The sequence below is a fragment of the Coffea arabica genome, chromosome 1e (genome assembly GCF_036785885.1).
Source record: "Coffea arabica cultivar ET-39 chromosome 1e, Coffea Arabica ET-39 HiFi, whole genome shotgun sequence".
Lineage (NCBI taxonomy): Eukaryota > Viridiplantae > Streptophyta > Magnoliopsida > Gentianales > Rubiaceae > Coffea > Coffea arabica.
In genome coordinates this window covers 11,352,936-11,371,502 of record NC_092311.1, presented here as the reverse complement: position 1 = coordinate 11,371,502, position 18,567 = coordinate 11,352,936, and the positions used below count along the sequence as shown (strand labels likewise).

Here is an 18,567-nt window from a genome sequence, read left to right as displayed (position 1 = left end):
TACCAAATCAACAACGCTCACAGTTCAAAGTGCACTCATTCACTCCAAAGTGTATATGAAATGTATATAAGATGGCTCTCAAATCAACACAATAGAATGACACTACCATAAGCTTGCTCATATATCATATCTCCACCGCTTATTTATGAATTTAAATGCAACAATCAAGGGACTTCGCAAGGTTGTAATGGAGTTAGGGTGAGAAGGTAGGATAAAAGGAATCAAAAGGGTGTAAAAGTATAAAGAAAGTGCTCAGAGATTCAATACACAGATGCTTTGCACATTTGAAACTTCAAGGCACCTCAACCATCACACAAGTGAAGTAAATTAGCACTTGCCACAACCTTCGACTTTTCTTTCTCCTCTTTTCATTCATCTACCTCCCTTTTTTTTTCTTTTCTTTTTTTTTCTCTTCTTTTTTTTTTCAAATCAATTTTGTACAATAACTCCCAACCAGCACCATAAAATCGACTTTACTTGCTGATTTCCTGCACTTTGTCTTCTTTTCACATTTTTTTTTGTGTTTTTCTTCTTTTTTTTCATAGATAGGTGTAGTACCTCTCAAATAATACTCCAAAATTCTGTATAATGAAATCAAAGCACTTCTTTATACGCGGTTCAAAACGAAAGTCTAAAAAGTGGTTTTACGGCTAAAAACTAGGGTCTCAAACGAAGAATAAGGGTTAAGACTCAACTTGGCTCCCTAGTGGTAAATAATCCAAGGGTTGGTTTTAAGAAAGTCCAAAAATGGCTCATTCCTAGGTGCCCTATCATTTCAATGCATTAAACTCATTTAAATGTGGTCTTGACATGCATAACCGAGCAAGTTCTAGAATGACAAACCATGTGCACTAATCACTCAACAAACGAAAAAAAATAGGCCCAAAAATCGCACAAGTGGTCAAATTTATGTCAAGTTCAGCATATTTTTCAATCAATTCGTCATCGAGGAAAATAGAACAACCTATGGCATGAACTTGCTACGTATACTCATATCTCAATTGCATTCATCACAGTTTAAAGAAATGGACTACTAAGGCAAGGAAAAATTTAATCAGACAACTAAAAACACAGTTAAAGCATAGTTAACCCTCCCCCACACCTAAACCTTACATTGCCCCCAATGTAAGCAAAGAAAGATCAAAACAGAGGTGTTGGGCAACGATACTCCCCTCAAAACGGAGGAGGGCAGAAATGAATCACGGTTGTGGAGGGAAAGGCGGGGGGAAACCCACGTGGTGGAGATATTGTGCCAAATTCTGGGCCATCCCGCCCATTTGGCGTTCCATCCGCTCCATACGAGTGTCCATACGAGGGGGCAGGTCAAAGGCTAGGGAATGGTGTCCAAAAATATGTCAACAAACAGCCAACAAAGCGAATGATTCCCAGTCACCGCTCCCAACCACAGACAAGTGCAAAAACAGACAATAAACTTACCCCAAAAGCTAATTAATCCTGTGAACAGAAAAATTTTCCCAAAATACTACCAATTGAACCCAAAAACTAATTAATTAGACAAACACAGCAAAATTCCCCCAGACTAATTAAACAGGCAACTAGAGTAAAAACTTTTCCCAAATATCACTGATTGCGCACAAAATTTGATGATTAGTCAGCAATCAACCACAGATATATACCACAGCACCCAAACAAGCACAAAATTTCTGTCCTTAGCTAGCAAGTCAACAATCTGGCCTCAGCTAAGAAATTAAAATCTGGCATCAGCTAATGAAAGCTAGTAATCTGGCCTCAGCTACTTAGTGACAGAAAATTAAAGAACGAAATCACCGGAGTGTGGAAGAGGCAGTGGGTGAAGTAGAGAGTAGGGGCGGCAGAGAGGTGGAGGAAGGCAACGCCGCGAGTGAAGGGCACGCGCTTTGGCTGGACTGAGCAGAAAAGGAAGGCGCTCTGCTGTGCACCTGGGTTGTGCCTGGAGAGGAGCTGGAGTCGCTCGCAGAAGGCTGGTGATGGCTGGTGATGCGCAGAGGGCAGCGCGAAAGCTTGCTTGGGGATCGCGCATAAGGACGGAGCTACGCGTGAAGCTCGTTCCTGCGGCTGAAGCCCCCGCGCGCGGTCTGCTGATCTCGCCCAGACGGGGCACGCTGGTCTGAAGCGCACGAGAGTCGCAAGCTTGGCTCCTGCCGCGCGCTGGTGCGCTTGGTTGCTGAACGAAAGGCTGACTCGCGCGCGACTGGCTGCCTGCTGCTTTGCGCGCGAAGAAAGCTGCTGGTGGATTGGAGCACGAGCTGCAGAGGCAACTGCGCGCAGAGGAGGCGAGCTGCTCGCGGAGGTTGCGCCTGTGGTTGAGCTCGCGTGCGGTCTGCCGAGGAGCTGGATCTGCACTCGACGGCGAACGGAGGTGACGGCGGACGTGCGGACGGCGGCCGAGGAAAACGCAAGAAGAAGAAGGAGAAAAAGAAAGAAAATGAAGAAGAAAGAAGAAGAAAGGAAAAGAAAAGAAAGGAGAAGAGAGCAAATAGGGCTACGGGGCTTTGATTTTTTTTCCTTTTTTGTTTTTTGACAAGGGCAATTTTGTCTTTTCGCACCTTTTTTTCTCAAGGAACCTCTGGCCTAGGCATGGGCACGCCTAACTGCCCCTAGTCATTTGACCATCCGTCGAAATTTTTTTTGATCCTTTAGCGGGACCACCCGACGTGGGCACGCCTAACTGCTACAGAGTCTTCTGACCGTCGCCTTCCAACTCTTTTCCTCATACGTGACCACTTAGCGTGGTCACGTCTAACTGCCAATTTCCTGCCACCAAGCAACAAACTACTAAATGCTACTAACACTTAACAAAAACTCCAAAAATATAAGAAAATTAAAATAAAAGCCTTGGGTTGCCTCCCAAACAGCGCCTTTCTTTAATGTCTTTGGCTAGACATTGTTATGTCTTGTTCATGGAGGATAAAATCTTGTGACTCGCTTCAATGCTTCATCTTCAATGTGATCCTGGTAACCCTCATAGATGGAGTAATCTTTGAGCACACGAGCTACGGTCTTCCATGGACTAGTTGATGGCGCCAAACAAACAAGTGATGACATTGTATCTTCACTCACTCCTCCCTCACGAACATTTATTGGTCCGAGGTATTTTGCCATCATGACTCTTAACTTATTCCTAGCATGAAATTCAAAATCGTCAGGTATAATAAAATCAATCTCACTAACAGGAATTAAAGAATATGAATTAGGAAAATATTGATTAAGGAATGGAGGAGATGTCACCACATTTGGAGATTGTTCACTTGAACCATTTGATGTTGGGGTCTCATGTCTTGCACTTCAACTTTCTTTTCAACTGCATTCTTAGATCCTTCTTCTTGAGATTCTCGCAGCACCATGTCATTCGTCAGAATAATTGCACTCTCATCTTTCTCATGATCGATAATAGTCTGTGAGGGCAATTCTTCACTCATTCGAGAAGTCAATTGCGTTATCCTAGATGTCAATTGATCCATTTGATCTGCCAGGTTACGCATTCTCGCTTGTATCTCCTGATGAAAATCTATTGTCGCCTGATGAAAATTCATTGTCTCTTGTTGAAGTTGATATGCCTCCTGTTGAATTTGATGTGTCTCCTGTTGAATTTGATATGTGTTAGTAGCTAGTAATTCAACTATTTCTTCAAGAGACATACCTGACATAGATGACGGTTCTTGAGACTCTAGCTGTTGAAAATCTATTGGCCTTTGTCCATAATTAAAAGTAGAATCATCCCACCATCCTTGCTCATACCCGTTTGAATAAGGGTCATACCATGTTTGATATTGAGGTGAAAAATATCCAAAAGTATCGATTGGAATACTTAGACCATCTTGAAATACAGGGCATATGTCGGTTGAATAATTTGAGGCAAAGTAAGTTCCACAATTCGCAACAGCCCATTGATCATTAGAAAAAACATGAATCTCATAACCCCTTGTAGAAATCAAATCTAGTCTATCACCAAAATACGGAATGTTAGCAGCCATAAACTATATATTTTAAAAAAAAATAAGAGAAAAATAAAAAAATGAAAGCAAGATGAACTCAAAAAGAAACAAATTAATCAGGCACCAGTCCCCGGCAACGGCACCAAAAATTGACAGGTGCCGAACCTGTGCAATAATAATAAATAAAACCTAACTACCACCTAAGGCAGTTAATAATCAATTCGACTACTGGAGCAGGGACTCTAGGTGTGCAATGGGTTACTTGATTCACCCTGTTCCCGAAGAGTTTGCTTAATCCGATATACCTGAATTAATTATTTAAATGAATTCACTACTAGTAGACAGTGGTAAGCAGGGTCGTTTCCTCAGGGACTGGAGAGAAATTTATTTCTTTTCAAGTCAAGATTAATGGGGGGTTTTAGGATTAAATGCTAACTAAACAATTTAACTGCAGAAAAGTAATTAATTAAAAGAAATAATTAGGAGAGTTCTAGCCAATGGTACACTTCAGAAATGGTTCATGCACTGATCATTGATGCAGAAATAATTCCAACATTTATTAATAGATCAGTTATAGTTGTTATACACGCGATAAACAACCAACCCTTCCTTAATTTATCGATAGTCAAGGTACGACCGTTAACTATTTCCCTAACCCAAAAACAACCCTAGGTACGATCGTAGGATTTAATTTCTGATTTGCATTAATAATTAGAAAGGTCCAATCCTAATTAACAAACACGCTACGAGAGTTTGTTTAAATTAGATCGTATGCTTCCCTGACATAAACCCAATTACGCCAGTTGCTACTGGGATAGAGGTAACAAACAATTACGGATTCAGTTACCTCTATTTAGCAAAATAGCCTATATGAATAATCAATTATTGCGCACTAATCAATCATCCACACGAGCTATAACGGTTAAAAGCAGGAAACATATGAATACCAATAAATGGAGGAAGCAATTAAAATAAATTAGATCTCACAGAAATTGTTGAATCAAATCTTCAGTTGTCCCCTTGACTAGAAGTAGGAGGTTAGTCCTCCATTAACGGAGAACAACCATGCGAAATTGCAGAAGTCATTTTCTAAAACAAAGCTATATTTCCGTCATCCTCCTAGAAGAGACGGCAACGAAGAAAAAAGGACAAACTAGACTATGCTAAAAAGCTAACTCCCTAAAACTAGTGATAAGAGCTTCTGTGTACGTTTGTTGCTCTTTTAAAGCCAAATGACTAATGCCTTCCCTATTCTCCGCGGTCCCCGCCGCATAAGTCAACAAAGGATACCAAAGGGCCAGGCCCTACTCAATGTTTCCTCTCTTCCCGTTTGCTATTGCTAGTAGAGCCCTTAGTACCAATTAATTCTTCATCAGCCATTCCGTTTCTTCCTCTCCTTGTGGGCCAAGTCCATGGAGCCTTTTTGAAGTCTCCCACTTATGGAGCAAGTCCCTCATTTTTGTAGTTTCTTGCTTCAATCCCTGAAATTAAGTCCAAATACCAAATATAAGTAAATATTACTAATTAAAACAATATTTGACAAGGACAAAGGGGAAATTAACAATAAAATTACTAACAATTAACACCCTATCAGTAAATCCTCTTGGTTGCGATTGTTAACCGCATTTGCTATTTGTCCTAATTGGATCTCGACATTCCTGTACATATTGGTGAGTTGATCCATCATTCCTTCAATTCTTTCAAATCGTTGAGTAGTGACACTGGCTAACTTTTCAATTTTATCATTTGATACATTTGCCAGCTTCTCAATTGCCAATTCTCAAGTTGGTTTGGACTCCGGAAGTGGTTGTTTTGGTTGAAAACCCGGTGGATTACTTGATCTTTGTTGGTTCCCTTGATCCTTCTATCCAAAATTCAGGTGATTACGCCATCCTGAATTGTAGGTATTAGAGTATGGATTGTTTTGGGGTGGACGGTTGTAATTGTTGAGGTATTGAACCTGTTCACTGGTAGAACACATAGAATCATCACGATCTCCGTCACAAGTAGTACAACATGCAACAACTACTCCTTGATTAGAGGTAGAACCAACGTGCCTATTAAGTATCTTAACCATATTATCCATTTTTGCACTTAACATATTCAAGGTATCTACTTCAAGCATACCTGCGGTTCTCCTTGTATTACCTCGTTTGTTGGCCCATTGGTAGTTGTTAGCAGCCATTTCTTCAATCAATTGTTGAGCTTCCTCAGCTGTCTTTCCCATCAATGCTCCTCCCGCTGCCGCATCTACATGCGTCTTTGTTGGACAGGTGAGACCATTGTAAAATGTTTGGACTACTAGCCAATCTGGTAAACCATGATGAGGACATCTTCGTTACAATTCCCGATAGCGCTCCCAAGTTTCATACAATGTCTCTCCTTCCTGTTGAGAGAAACTAGTTATATCCATTTTGAGTTTAGCAGTTTTTTCAGGTGGAAAGAATTTATTGAGAAACACCTTAGCTAATTCAGCCCAAGTAGTAAAAGTGTTTGGAGGATGAGATTGTAGCCAAACCTTGGCTTTGTCCCTTAGCGAGAATGGAAACAATCGAAATTTAATTGCATCATCACTAACACTAGTGAACTTAATTGTATCACAGATTTCAAGAAATGTTGACAAGTGAGAATTTGGATCTTCGGTAGCATTCCATATTGAAATTGTTGTACCATTTGAATCAGTGATGGTTTAATCTCAAAATTATTAGCATTTACCGTTGGTCTTGCAATGCTAGTTTGAGAACCTTGTATTCCCGGTAAAGTAAAATCTCGCAGAATTTGCCTATTTGGTTCATTTTCCGCCATTTCTTCCTCAAATGGTAATTTTATCAAGATTTCTTCTATCGGCTGCCAAACCTCTTGTTCCTCTTGATGCGGTGTATTCCTCCTTTGTCTCCGTAGTATCCTCTCAATTTCAGGATTGAAAAGTGCAACTTCTCGATTTGATCGGTGCATACACTACAAATAAAAACAAGAGAAATTTTGCAGTTTTAATTATTAAAATCAGCTATAAACAATTTGAATAAAAATAATGGAAATATCTAAATTAATAGAAATGATTAGGCCCTAATATTGCCACTCCCCGGCAACGACTCCAAAAACTTGACGGGCATTTTCTACAAGTGCAAGTTAAATCCCAATTTATACCCATTTGACTGCAAGTATACATGCCAAATTCGTAATATAGGGTATGTATCGGGTCGATCCCACGAGAAGCAACTTAAACAATTACTATATCCCAATTTACTCTATTATTTAGACTCACAATATATTTGAGCAGAAAATTCAGAGTTAAATCTGACTACAATCTTTTTACTATCTAAAATCCTTAGCTAGAAAATCGCAATATCACAAATGGAGAAAAATTCACCAAATACTTGAATCTAGGGATATAGATTCCACTTATGACACAAATAATCCAAATGAATGAATTTAATACTTGTTACTACTCTTGTTTAACCAGGGATTCACTTCCAAAATTGCCAAAACTTCATTCTCATGATAAAATTGGTCTAAAACAGCTTAGTTTTCCCTAATCTGTTGGTGAAAACTGAAACTGCTCTTGTTCATGCATGAAATGTAGATTTAATCCACTTGAGTATAATTTTATTCTCATGAATTAACAACTCAAACTCTACTTATGTTATTCCATTGTTTTTACCATTTCTCAATGAGTAAAAACAACCATAAACCTGCTATTGGTGATCAAACAACAACAAGTAATCAAGCATACACAAGTAGACAAGTTAATACAAGATACAACAAGTATAAATCACATTCAATTCATATCACTTGGCCATAAGTTTCATCTACTCCCTAGATATAGAAATTTAGCTACTCATTGATGATATAACAATCAAATTCATAACTTCATTAATGAAAAACATCTCAAGTTACAAGTACAAGAAGGTTAAGAAAAGGTTAGCCAAGTTAATGGTGAAGCCCTCCAATTTCTACTATGTCTTGCACTGGAAAAATGCTTACAAGATGAAGCCTCCAATATTCTTGCAAAATTAACTAGCTAGAGAGAGTTTTGCTATCAGAAAATCTAGCTACGTATGGATGTCCGGACCTCTCCCAATGTCTCTGCATAAAAACTGCTCAAGAGCTCCATTTTTCCAAGTCAAATTCCACCTTTTGATTTCGAAATCTCAACTTTGTTAGGATAGTCAATAACCAATGTTTTTTACTAGAAAATAAGCCACCTTTCTTGTCCTTTTGTCTTCTGAAGCATGTGCACCTATTCCCTTGCAACTTATGGGTGGAAAGTAGTATGAACACAAGAAAAATGGCTGAGCAAATTGCAGCTTTTCTGCTACAAAACGCGACTACACAAAACGCGGCATCAACTCGCGTTTTCAACTTGGCCTTGCTTCAACTATGCTTTTCTCTATGATGAAGGCCGAACTAGCTTTTGTGCGAAACACAAAAGTTGTAGCCCTTTGAGTTAGCTTTACAATGCTTCAAGAATCATCCAAATCGGAGTTTTGTAGCCTGAGATATGATCGAAATATTATCACCTGGTCAAACCCCTGTTTCGATTTTCGACCACAGAATGCAGCTTCTATATTCCGACTTTTCGTCCATGAAAACAGCAGAATTGGATTTTGATGTCTTCATAACAATTGTAGGTCTCTTTCTTAGCTTTAAAATGCTATAAAGCTCACCTCAATCCGATAAGTGTAGCTCCAGATATAGTCAAACTACCGAAAAGTGTCAAAACTATCTTGAATTGCATTTCCTCACTTTGAACGTTTTTCACTTCATTTCTCTTTTAACCACTTGAATTCATCACCAATTATCTATTTTTTACCTCACTTGACATTGTTTGGTGATTGAATCATTAAACCTGCATAAAAATGAAGTTTTTATCACTAAAATCAATAGAAATGCAATAATAGCCACTTTTACCAAACAATTTATATTTTTACCAAAATCTATTTATTTTAGTTATAAAACTAAATAATCAAACCAAAATCAACTAATAAAATGCATTTTAAAATACGTAAAATAAACCCTTATAAGATGTTGCCTAGAAACTAAAGATTTGTGTATCTTTGGAATTCGAAGTCAACAGATTTCTAAAATAGATCGTTATATTTTTAACAGTTATAATATTCTTCGTGCAAATTGCATACATGTTACAACTTAAACTCGAGCTTTTCCAGCGGACTGCCAGCAAAAACAAATCATGTTGATTTCACTTTCGATCCTACCAATCTCATTATTCCTATTTTTTATTATTGCCATTTTCATCTCTATGTTCTACCTCTCTTCTGTTTTCTCTTTTCTTTCTTCTTTTCGGGCCATACAACTCCTTAAAGAAGCCTAACGTGAATACACAACCAACTAAAATTTGTAAATACTATCACTGGTGAATTGTTAATAGTTCTAGTTCAGTACTTGTATATCAAATCTCAAACGTAAACAAAGCCACCCACCTTTTATTACTAATTGTACGATAATTACAAGATTTTTATGACATCTGGAGTATTATTAAATAATACTTGTTAACATACCACTACATGCTCGAAAACTAAAAATGGTACAGGACAGTGCCTAGAAACTAAAGATTTGTGTTTCTTTGGAATTCGAAGTCAACAGATTCCTAAAATGGATCTTATATTTTTAATAGTTATAATATTCTTCGTGCATAATGCACACAAGTTACAGCTTAAAGTTGAGGTTTTCCAGCTGATTGCGGCCAGCAAAACTTCTTGTCCTATAAATTGAATAGCATTTCAAACTGAAGAAAATCTTAGATGAAAGGGATAATTTCAGAAACCTCCCTTGAGGTTTTTAAAAATTTCACTTAGTTCCATTTAGATTTCAAAAATTACACATACCCCCCTTGAATTTACCATTTTGGTAACAAAAACTATTCAATGGTCAAAATTTTGAATGAATAACCCAAATTGCCCTCATGAAATTGTTAAGTTCATTTTACCTTGTTATAAAATTCGATAAAAAAAATATGGAATATGCACAAAATCTCAAACCCACTTTCAACCCTTATCTCTACTATTTTAAACCTTTCATATACCTACATCTCAAATTAGTATCACTATCATCATGACCACCGCTACCATCAGTCCCTAAATTCTAAAATCTTAATCTAAGTTACAAAAGAAAAAAAATAGTACCGTTAAACTTAAAAAATTTCACTAAGTATATTAATATAACATCTCATTCCTCAAATGTTGGAGTACCAATACATGCCCTGTTGTATTTAAATCTTCAACTCACATTTTCTTCTATTCATCTTTAGATCTTTCAAGTCAAGCTAAAATTAATTTGTAATATGTTAGAATTATGTTTAGGACATAATTAGTTATTCTATAAATGAACCTTGTATTTGTTTCCATTAAATATTTAATTGTGTGGTGCATTCCTATGCACAAGATTAGGAGCGTATTATTTAATTGCATGAAAAATATTAATATATTAAGGTTATTATGGTCATTTTATAGGGTCAAGGGAGATAAGTGTAATATTGAAAATTTTAAGGGTACTAGATGAAATTGTCAGAAACCCAAGGGTACTTCAGACGTATCAAACTTATAGTAAATAATAGTTAATAACATTATTTTAGTCCCTAATCTTTAAATGTCACTTCAATCTAGTCATTAAAACACTTTCCCCGAAGATTCTTTTTCTAAACTGTCATTAATTTTTTATTAACACCAAATTTACCGAATAAACTTGTAAAAGTAAATGACTTGGAAAACTACAATAACACATAATGATTAAGTAATTACACATAACAATTCTAAAACGATAACTTAGAAACGAATAATAAGTTACAATTAGTTTCAAAATGATAGTAGCATTTTTCGCTCAAACTAGCGCTTGTTACCACTGAATAGCATCCAAATCTACAGTAGGCTACCAAAGTTGTACCAGCAATCCCCCAAAAAAAATTAATAAAAATGCACCAGATAACTTTTTTTATTTTTTAAATGCTGCCGTAACCGGGAAGCTAGTACAACGTTCATTTGATAAACAATTTTGGTAACAGTTCCAAGTGAAAAAATGTGCCTGATGAAAAATAAAACCTCATGCTTGCATCTAAATTCAATACATCTTAAAAGTTGAAAATAACTGCAGCTAGCTTCCTGATTTTCCACAGAGAAGTGTTCTTGAAAGAGTGACGGCATTGCTATATGAGGACTTCATCCCACTGAATTGCATCTTAAAGAGCAGGAGGGGAGGGAGGAGGAGAGAGGAAGGGAGGGGAGGGAGAGGAAGAGGGAAGAGGGGGAGGGTGATGGTGAGGAACGAGGGAGGAAGAGGGGTGGAGAGGGTGGCAGCAGTGGAGGAGAGAAGAGGTGAGGAGGGTGATGGTGTGTGATGGATGGTGATGAAATTAATAAATTTGAAAAAAAATACTCCAATAAAAATCACAATAGAATACATCTCCGAAAAGCACATAATCTATACGACCCATTTACAATGGAAAAATTTATAATATAATGCTATAGTGTAATTTTTTAAAAACACCTCCAAAACACCTAATCCATATGACCCATCTATAGTAGAAAAGTTTTTCAAATACAACACTATAGTATATTTTTTCAAATACATACGATTCAAAAACAGCTAATTCATACGATTCATTTATAGTGAAAAGTTTTTCAAATACAACACTATAGTATAATTCATATGACTAGCTCATCTACAGTGGAAAGTTTTCAAATACAACACTATAGTGTAATTTTTTAAAATACCATTAAAAACACCTAATCCATACGAAGCATAGAATATCAAGGCTAGAAAATTCAACTGTAACTAGAAATATACTTTAAGGGGCAAAGAAAACTTTGAAGTATTTAAACTTAAGTATATAACTTAACACATTTTCAAGTTTTTGTTGAGGCAAGAGTTTAAAATTAGAATAACAGTTTAAGTTTGAAGACAGTTCAAACCCCTCCGCACTGCCCTCTACATCTTTCGATGAATACATCTGTTAGTCATCATTTGTAAATTAAAAAACATAATTAGCCAGCCTCTTATATGTTGATACATTTTTTCAACACTTTGTCCTTAAGATTTTTCATTTTTTTGGTGCAAAAACGTTAACTTTGGCTTGGAATAAGGTCATTTCCCTTTCTCCTTAATCTTTTCGAAAATAAAATGAAATTAAGAGAAGAATTATATACTTTCCTCTAGAAATCTGAATGTTAAAAGTATACCTTCTACCCAAAGTAATAGAAAAGAAAAAACTTCTACCAAAAATAAGAGAAAATAAAAAGAACAAGAAACTATGTTTGACAATATCTTGAGCATTATAACAGAAAATTTAGTGTTTGAGCATTATATATATCGAACTTGTCAAACAGAAAACATTAAATGGTCATTTGGCATCGAGTTTTGAAACTGAAAGAAATCTTGAAAAAAAAACTATTTTATTCTACAAATGTGTGTTGACCTAATCTTCTTGCATCGAAGCTTCCCATGTATTCAGGGATCACGAGCATGGTTTTGCATGTGCTTGAACCTGAACGTGCATTAGTGAATACGAAAAACCTATGGTTCATAACAATGTCAAATCCGACGAAATTCCATCCTAGAAGGAAGCTCACTCCTTCTCCCCTATATATATAGCTTGTGCTCGACTAGCAATTTGCAACCGTAAAACAAGCTATGGAATTCCTTGGGCATCTCCTTCTTGCTGCACTTCTAGTTACTTTTCATGTGCTTGCAGCAAATGCCCAACACCGTGGAGTATTTCCAAGTGCTCGTGCCTTAAATAAAATTGATCGTAGTGCTGTCCCCTTATCTCCAAGCTTTGGTATAGATGTACTCAACCGGAGCAGTTTTCCCAAAGGGTTCATCTTTGGGGCTGCATCTTCTGCTTATCAGGTTCGTGATCTATTTATATGTAGTATACATGTAGTTCAGGTGCTCATTCAATTGGTCATTATTGTAATGCTAGACTCTAGCTTTCGTTCCCATTAAGTCAGTCATGCTTCTCATTTCTAGATGTTCTAAAATATTTGTTATGCTTAAGAGGTCAAAGCATAATTTTTATGAATCTTCATTTTATCTCGTCCTATTTAATTATAGTACCTCATTTTTTTTGTTAATTATTAAATTTTTGCCTATTTGAAGGTAAGAGAGGGAATCATCGACCAGACAACATTACCATCACTAAATTATCTCTAAAAAGTTCTTATTATCTTTCTCCTTCCTTTTTTTTTGGGGGCCCCTCCTCTGTAAGCATTCCTAAAATGTTGGAAGTGAAACAAGGATTCAACAATTGCGACGCTGAGAATAATTATGACTTTCTCAAAATTTTTGTATAGGTTGAAGGCGCTTGGAACATTGATGGCAAAGGTCCAAGCAACTGGGATGTTTTCACTCACAAATTCCCAGGTTTACAGTTTTAGAACTTTTTTTGCCATTAAAACAGTGATTTTTCCCCCGCTCACTTAAGCGTGGAGGCATTAGGGACGCTCCGTGTCATTTTCTTGAGCACAGATCTTCTTTACTTCAGAATATATAGATTGCATAGCAGAATTGAAAGATCCATATATACACATGGTCACATATATAGTTTGCTCAGATGTGAACCACTTCTAATATTGGGCATTCAATTTTGGGCAAGTTATTTACATGAAAAACGTATACTTTCGAGAATTTAATATTGCTATTAGTATATTGGTCCATCTATCCTATTAATTATTAATTACTACAAAAAAAGAAAAAAAAAGCATTGGTCTATGCTATTAAGTTTCGCACTTCTAATGATTACCACTCTCCCTTCTCCAAATTATTCATCACATCCTAATAAATTGTTGCACAAAAAAAATTGTCAAAACTAGTAGCCTAGTCTGACCAACTCCATTCTGAAACTACAGGTAAAATTTCAAATGGCAGTAACGGAGATGTGGCAGCAGACTCCTACCATCGATATAAGGTAATGCAAACCAAATCCTTTGGCTGAAATAAGTTAATAGTAAAGCCAAAATATCATACATGGAAAAATAGGGCACGAAAATCAACGAGCCCCGCAAAAATATACCTAGTTAGAAAAGAAAATCTGTTATTTCTGTTTATTTACGTTGACTACAATCGTTGCCACACAAAAAAAAAAAAAAATTGAAGTGCGTCTACAATGCTATCTTTCTCGTGTGACAGGAGGATATCAAACTCTTGAAGGAAATGAATGCAGATTCTTATCGCTTCTCAATTTCTTGGCCTAGAGTAATTCCTCGTAAGGCTTCACTATGTAAACCTTTATCTAGCGACAGTTTAAGCCCGTTTAATATCTACCAAGTTTACCCAAATTGGAACATATTATATTGTTACTAAGCTATACAATGATTTGCAGATGGCAAGATTAGCAAAGGCATAAATGAGAAAGGAATTGAGTACTACAATAGGCTCATAGACGAAATTCTTGCTCATGGTATATAAAAATCCAATGCTTTTTAAGACCGTATGATCTTGATCATTTGGTTGTGTTCATCTAATTCAACATCTTTGAAATTTGAAATGCACAGGTTTAAAGCCAATTGTGACAATTTTTCACTGGGACTTGCCCCAAGCCTTAGATGAAGAGTATGGAGGCTTCTTGAGTCCTAAAATTATGTAAGTCAAGATCCCTCTTCCTATAATACTACTATCACAACCTAATTGATATTAATGAACTCTAAACATGGGTGATAATTTAGTCTAGAAGTGATAGCAAGCAACATATACAACACAAAATAGTTTATTTTCCAAAAAAAGGAAAACGAAAAAGGAGCAAAAATAGACATACATAACACAATTTAGTTTATTTTGTTTATTCCACATATATCCAGTATAGCAAAACATGATTCTGCGCACACTAAATATTATAGCAAATATAACAACTGGTTGGAACCAAATAGAAGACAACCTTCACTTGCCCTATTCTATCAAATTCAGCCCAAGAAATCATTTATGCAATCCAATGATAGTGTTCTATATACTGTAAGAGTCAGGATGCTTTTGGCTTTTGGATTTGATGACGTTTTATACTTTCCAGAAAGGATTTTCATGACTACGCAAATCTACTGTTTGCGAGGTTTGGTGATCGAGTGAAAGATTGGATCACATTCAATGAACCTTGGACCTTTAGTTCAAATGGTTATGATAGTGGATCCTCTGCTCCTGGTCGATGTTCTGCTTGGATGAATAATAACTGCACCAGTGGAAATTCAGGGACAGAACCCTACTTGGTGGCACACCACCAACTTTTGGCTCATGCTGATGTAGTTAAATTATACAGGAGAGTGTATCAGGTTATTGTTGCACTTCTAATTCAAACTGACATAGAATTTGATCGTAATCAATATTGAGTTCCATAATTACTATTACTAATTGAATTGTGCATATGGTTTAGGCTCGCCAAAAAGGACAAATTGGGATTACACTAGTCGCTGAATGGATGGTGCCATTTTCAAATTCACCTCTTGATCAACGAGCAGCCATTCGTGCCCTTGATTTCATGTTTGGATGGTAAGTGTGCCAATAAACGTTTGATGAAGAAGATTGCTAACAAAGTATGTATATAAATGGCCTTTCTAAAAAAAAAAAAAAGCCCTTTCGAAAAAAATAAGAAGTTTTTTCGGCCCTCATTGAGGCTTTAGGAAATCGAAGGCTCTCTGGCTTAAATACAATTAAGTTGTACTAGTTCAACATGATTTTGTCCAAGCATCTAACTTCCAATTTTAAAACTTCACTTGGCAATTTATTATTATTATTATTTTTACTTTAACGTCTTTCCAATGGATACCTAATCTTCCAATGTAAAATTCTCTTTGACCATAGTGTTTTTCCCAATTGGTGCGCAGCCTGCACCCAATGGTGCACCTAATTTAAATAAAAATATTATATGAATGTGAACACTCAGAATTATATTGTTTTTCTTGGTAATAACACCTCAAAACTCTCTTACCGAATGCCAATTGATCACTTGCTTGCTAAACCGGTTACTGCATGTCAAAGAGTTTTTTAAGTCTGGAATAACCTTTATTTTCACCAACATCTTTACAAATTAGATAGCCACATACTACAATTATGTAGGATGTTAACTTCTTGTATTAGTCCCCATTTTAACACTTACCCATAGAAATGCCCCGCGTACACAGATTAATATTCTCGTGTAATATTAGGAATGCTTTCTATTAGAAAGATCAAGGTTTCTTAAAATTTTCATGTTCAACATGAGGAAACGTCTAGTTCTCCTCTTGTAAAGTTACGTCCTGTGAATAAATTTTGGAGTGGTGTCCCTTCCCGACCCGTTTGGTAAGTGAATTTTTTGGATGTTTGTCTAAAACTTTACTATAAGTTACTGTAAAAGTTTTTTAAAAAATTTTTGAAGTATGTAAATTTTTTAATATTTTGAAGTGTATAATTTAAAAACTTTTTAAAAATTTTAAAAAGTTTTTTAAGATTACTGTAACTAAAGTTTTTAAAAAATTTGTAGCAGACAAACTTGACAAAAAAAACTCAAATGCCAAACAGGGCGGTTAGCCAAAAAACAAAAGAGTGCATGCCTACAGAGCTAACACCTATTCAATAAAACGCTACATTCAATGATTACCTTGACTAGATATTGACACCTATTTTCTATTGGCATGTGTTACAGGTTTATGAACCCTTTGGTATATGGTGATTATCCCGCTTCAATGAGAATTCTTGTCCGCGACCGACTTCCCAAATTTACACCAAAGCAATCTAAAGAACTGATAGGGTCATATGATTTTCTTGGATTAAATTACTACACAGCTAATTATGCTGCCCATGTTACAACTCCTCCAAATAAGGTGAATTTAAGCTATAGCACAGACCAGCGAGTTAACCGTACAGGTGAGTTTACTTCAGCTTGCAGGATATATAGTTTCAAATTTTGCAAACATTTTACAAGAAATTTATTCATTATTTATTTTTATTATTAAATTTTGAATAACTTAACGTTGCGCACTATAATGTCAGCGAGCCGCAATGGGAAGCTCATTGGCGCACAGGTAATTAAAATGTTTTAATAGCGTACAATTATATTATATCTTCCAAGTTCCAACGTTGAATTTTAATAAATCAATTGATATTTTGAAAATATTTTGTATAACTCCATGCAAATTTCGAAACTGACTATGCAGGCTGGTTCAACTTGGCTTCATATTTATCCAAAAGGGATTTGGGATCTCCTTCTTTATGTAAAAACAAAATACAAAGATCCAATCATTTACATTACAGAAAATGGTACCTCTCAGCACTTTTCTTCTTCTCCTCCTCCTTTTAATATATATATATATATAGATATAATTTTATTAATGTGCTCTCTTAGTAACAGTACTCTTCTCTTGTGCTCTCTTCTTCTTCGTCTTCTTATTCTTCTTCTTCTTCTTTTTTATGTAATTTTCATCAAATCACAACAATAATTGATACCACATGCACTCCTACATGTTACTCTATTAACCGGCAATAATGGATACCCAATGTACATTAATCTCAATTTATATCTTATTGTTTCAGGGGTTGATGAAGTAAATAATCCCACATTACCACTTAAGCAAGCTCTTCAAGACAGCTTTAGAATCCGATACTACTATCAGCACCTTCAGTATGTCCGAAAAGCAATCAAGTGAGCATCTCCAAATACGTCAATGAAAATCATGAAACAAATTGCTTGGTCAAGTTAATTAAACTTTATATTTTGAACCCATTAATGGGGCTTTATTTCTCTAACCTTTGTTCATTTTGTGTTTCATATAATTGTAGAAATGGTGTTAGGGTGATGGCATACTATGGATGGGCAATTATTGACAATTTTGAGTGGAGTGCTGGATATAGTGTCCGTTTTGGAATCAATTATGTGGACTATAGTACCTTAAAAAGATTCCGTAAGCTCTCTTCTTACTGGTTTGAGAGATTCCTCCGCAAGTAAAAAGTTCACATATCATTCAGCAGCAACATGAAGTCGCCATGCTTAGCTCTATTCCACTACGAAGATGCAACAAAGTGGAAGATAACATTTGCAGAACTTTATTCAGTTTCTATGCTTTTTTTTTTTTACTAATTCAGTTTCTATGCTTTGATTCAATAATTGAAAAATAAAGAGGCGTGAATTGTAAGACTTCTTGTTGTTCATCAATATTATTAATTTTTTTAAAAGAATTTTCTCATAATATCACTCAATTTCCTAATATTTTGAGTTCGATCATTATGGTCCTTTAAGTTTAAGCAATTATAACTTGAAATTTTTAAATGAAATAATATGTGAATTGAATTAAAATATATGATAAATATGATCCTAAATTTCTAATAAAACACTTTGTATTGGCACAACATTATTGGAGCTTTTGTCCCTGGTCGATGTTCAGGCTGGACGCAAAATAATTGTACCGGTGGAGATTCAAGCACCGAACTATATTTGGCAGCACATCACCAGCCTTTAGCTCCTACTGAAGTAGTAGGGCTATACAAGAAACACCATCAGGTTTTCTACTTTAACAAATTATGTTCTTTCAAATCCACTCATGTTTGGTTGGTGAGTTAAAATCTTTTCCACAAGGTGCTGTTACTCTTGGCATTTGTGACAACTATCTTGACCATGGTTAACTGTAAAAACCTATAAGCATTGGCCAATATTAATTACAAA

The 18,567-nt window shown here is 35.8% G+C and overlaps 1 protein-coding gene and 1 non-coding gene across 2 annotated transcripts; both read left to right on the top strand.

Annotated features, from left to right (window-relative positions):
• Positions 1 to 6,250: 6,250 nt before the first annotated feature.
• Positions 6,251 to 6,357, top strand: LOC113743095 (small nucleolar RNA R71). Its single transcript, XR_003460982.1, has one exon. It is a non-coding gene; the product is annotated as a small nucleolar RNA R71 (small nucleolar RNA).
• Positions 6,358 to 12,578: 6,221 nt separating this feature from the next.
• Positions 12,579 to 18,024, top strand: LOC113740945 (beta-glucosidase 12-like). The gene is made up of 13 exons (XM_027268453.2): positions 12,579 to 12,797; positions 13,241 to 13,310; positions 13,796 to 13,854; positions 14,076 to 14,151; positions 14,269 to 14,346; positions 14,441 to 14,528; positions 14,950 to 15,205; positions 15,307 to 15,422; positions 16,555 to 16,775; positions 16,902 to 16,933; positions 17,066 to 17,168; positions 17,442 to 17,550; positions 17,688 to 18,024. Exons 1-13 carry the CDS (start codon positions 12,579 to 12,581, stop codon positions 17,851 to 17,853), a joined length of 1,593 nt encoding a protein of 530 aa, XP_027124254.1. The 3' UTR covers positions 17,854 to 18,024.
• Positions 18,025 to 18,567: the final 543 nt, after the last annotated feature.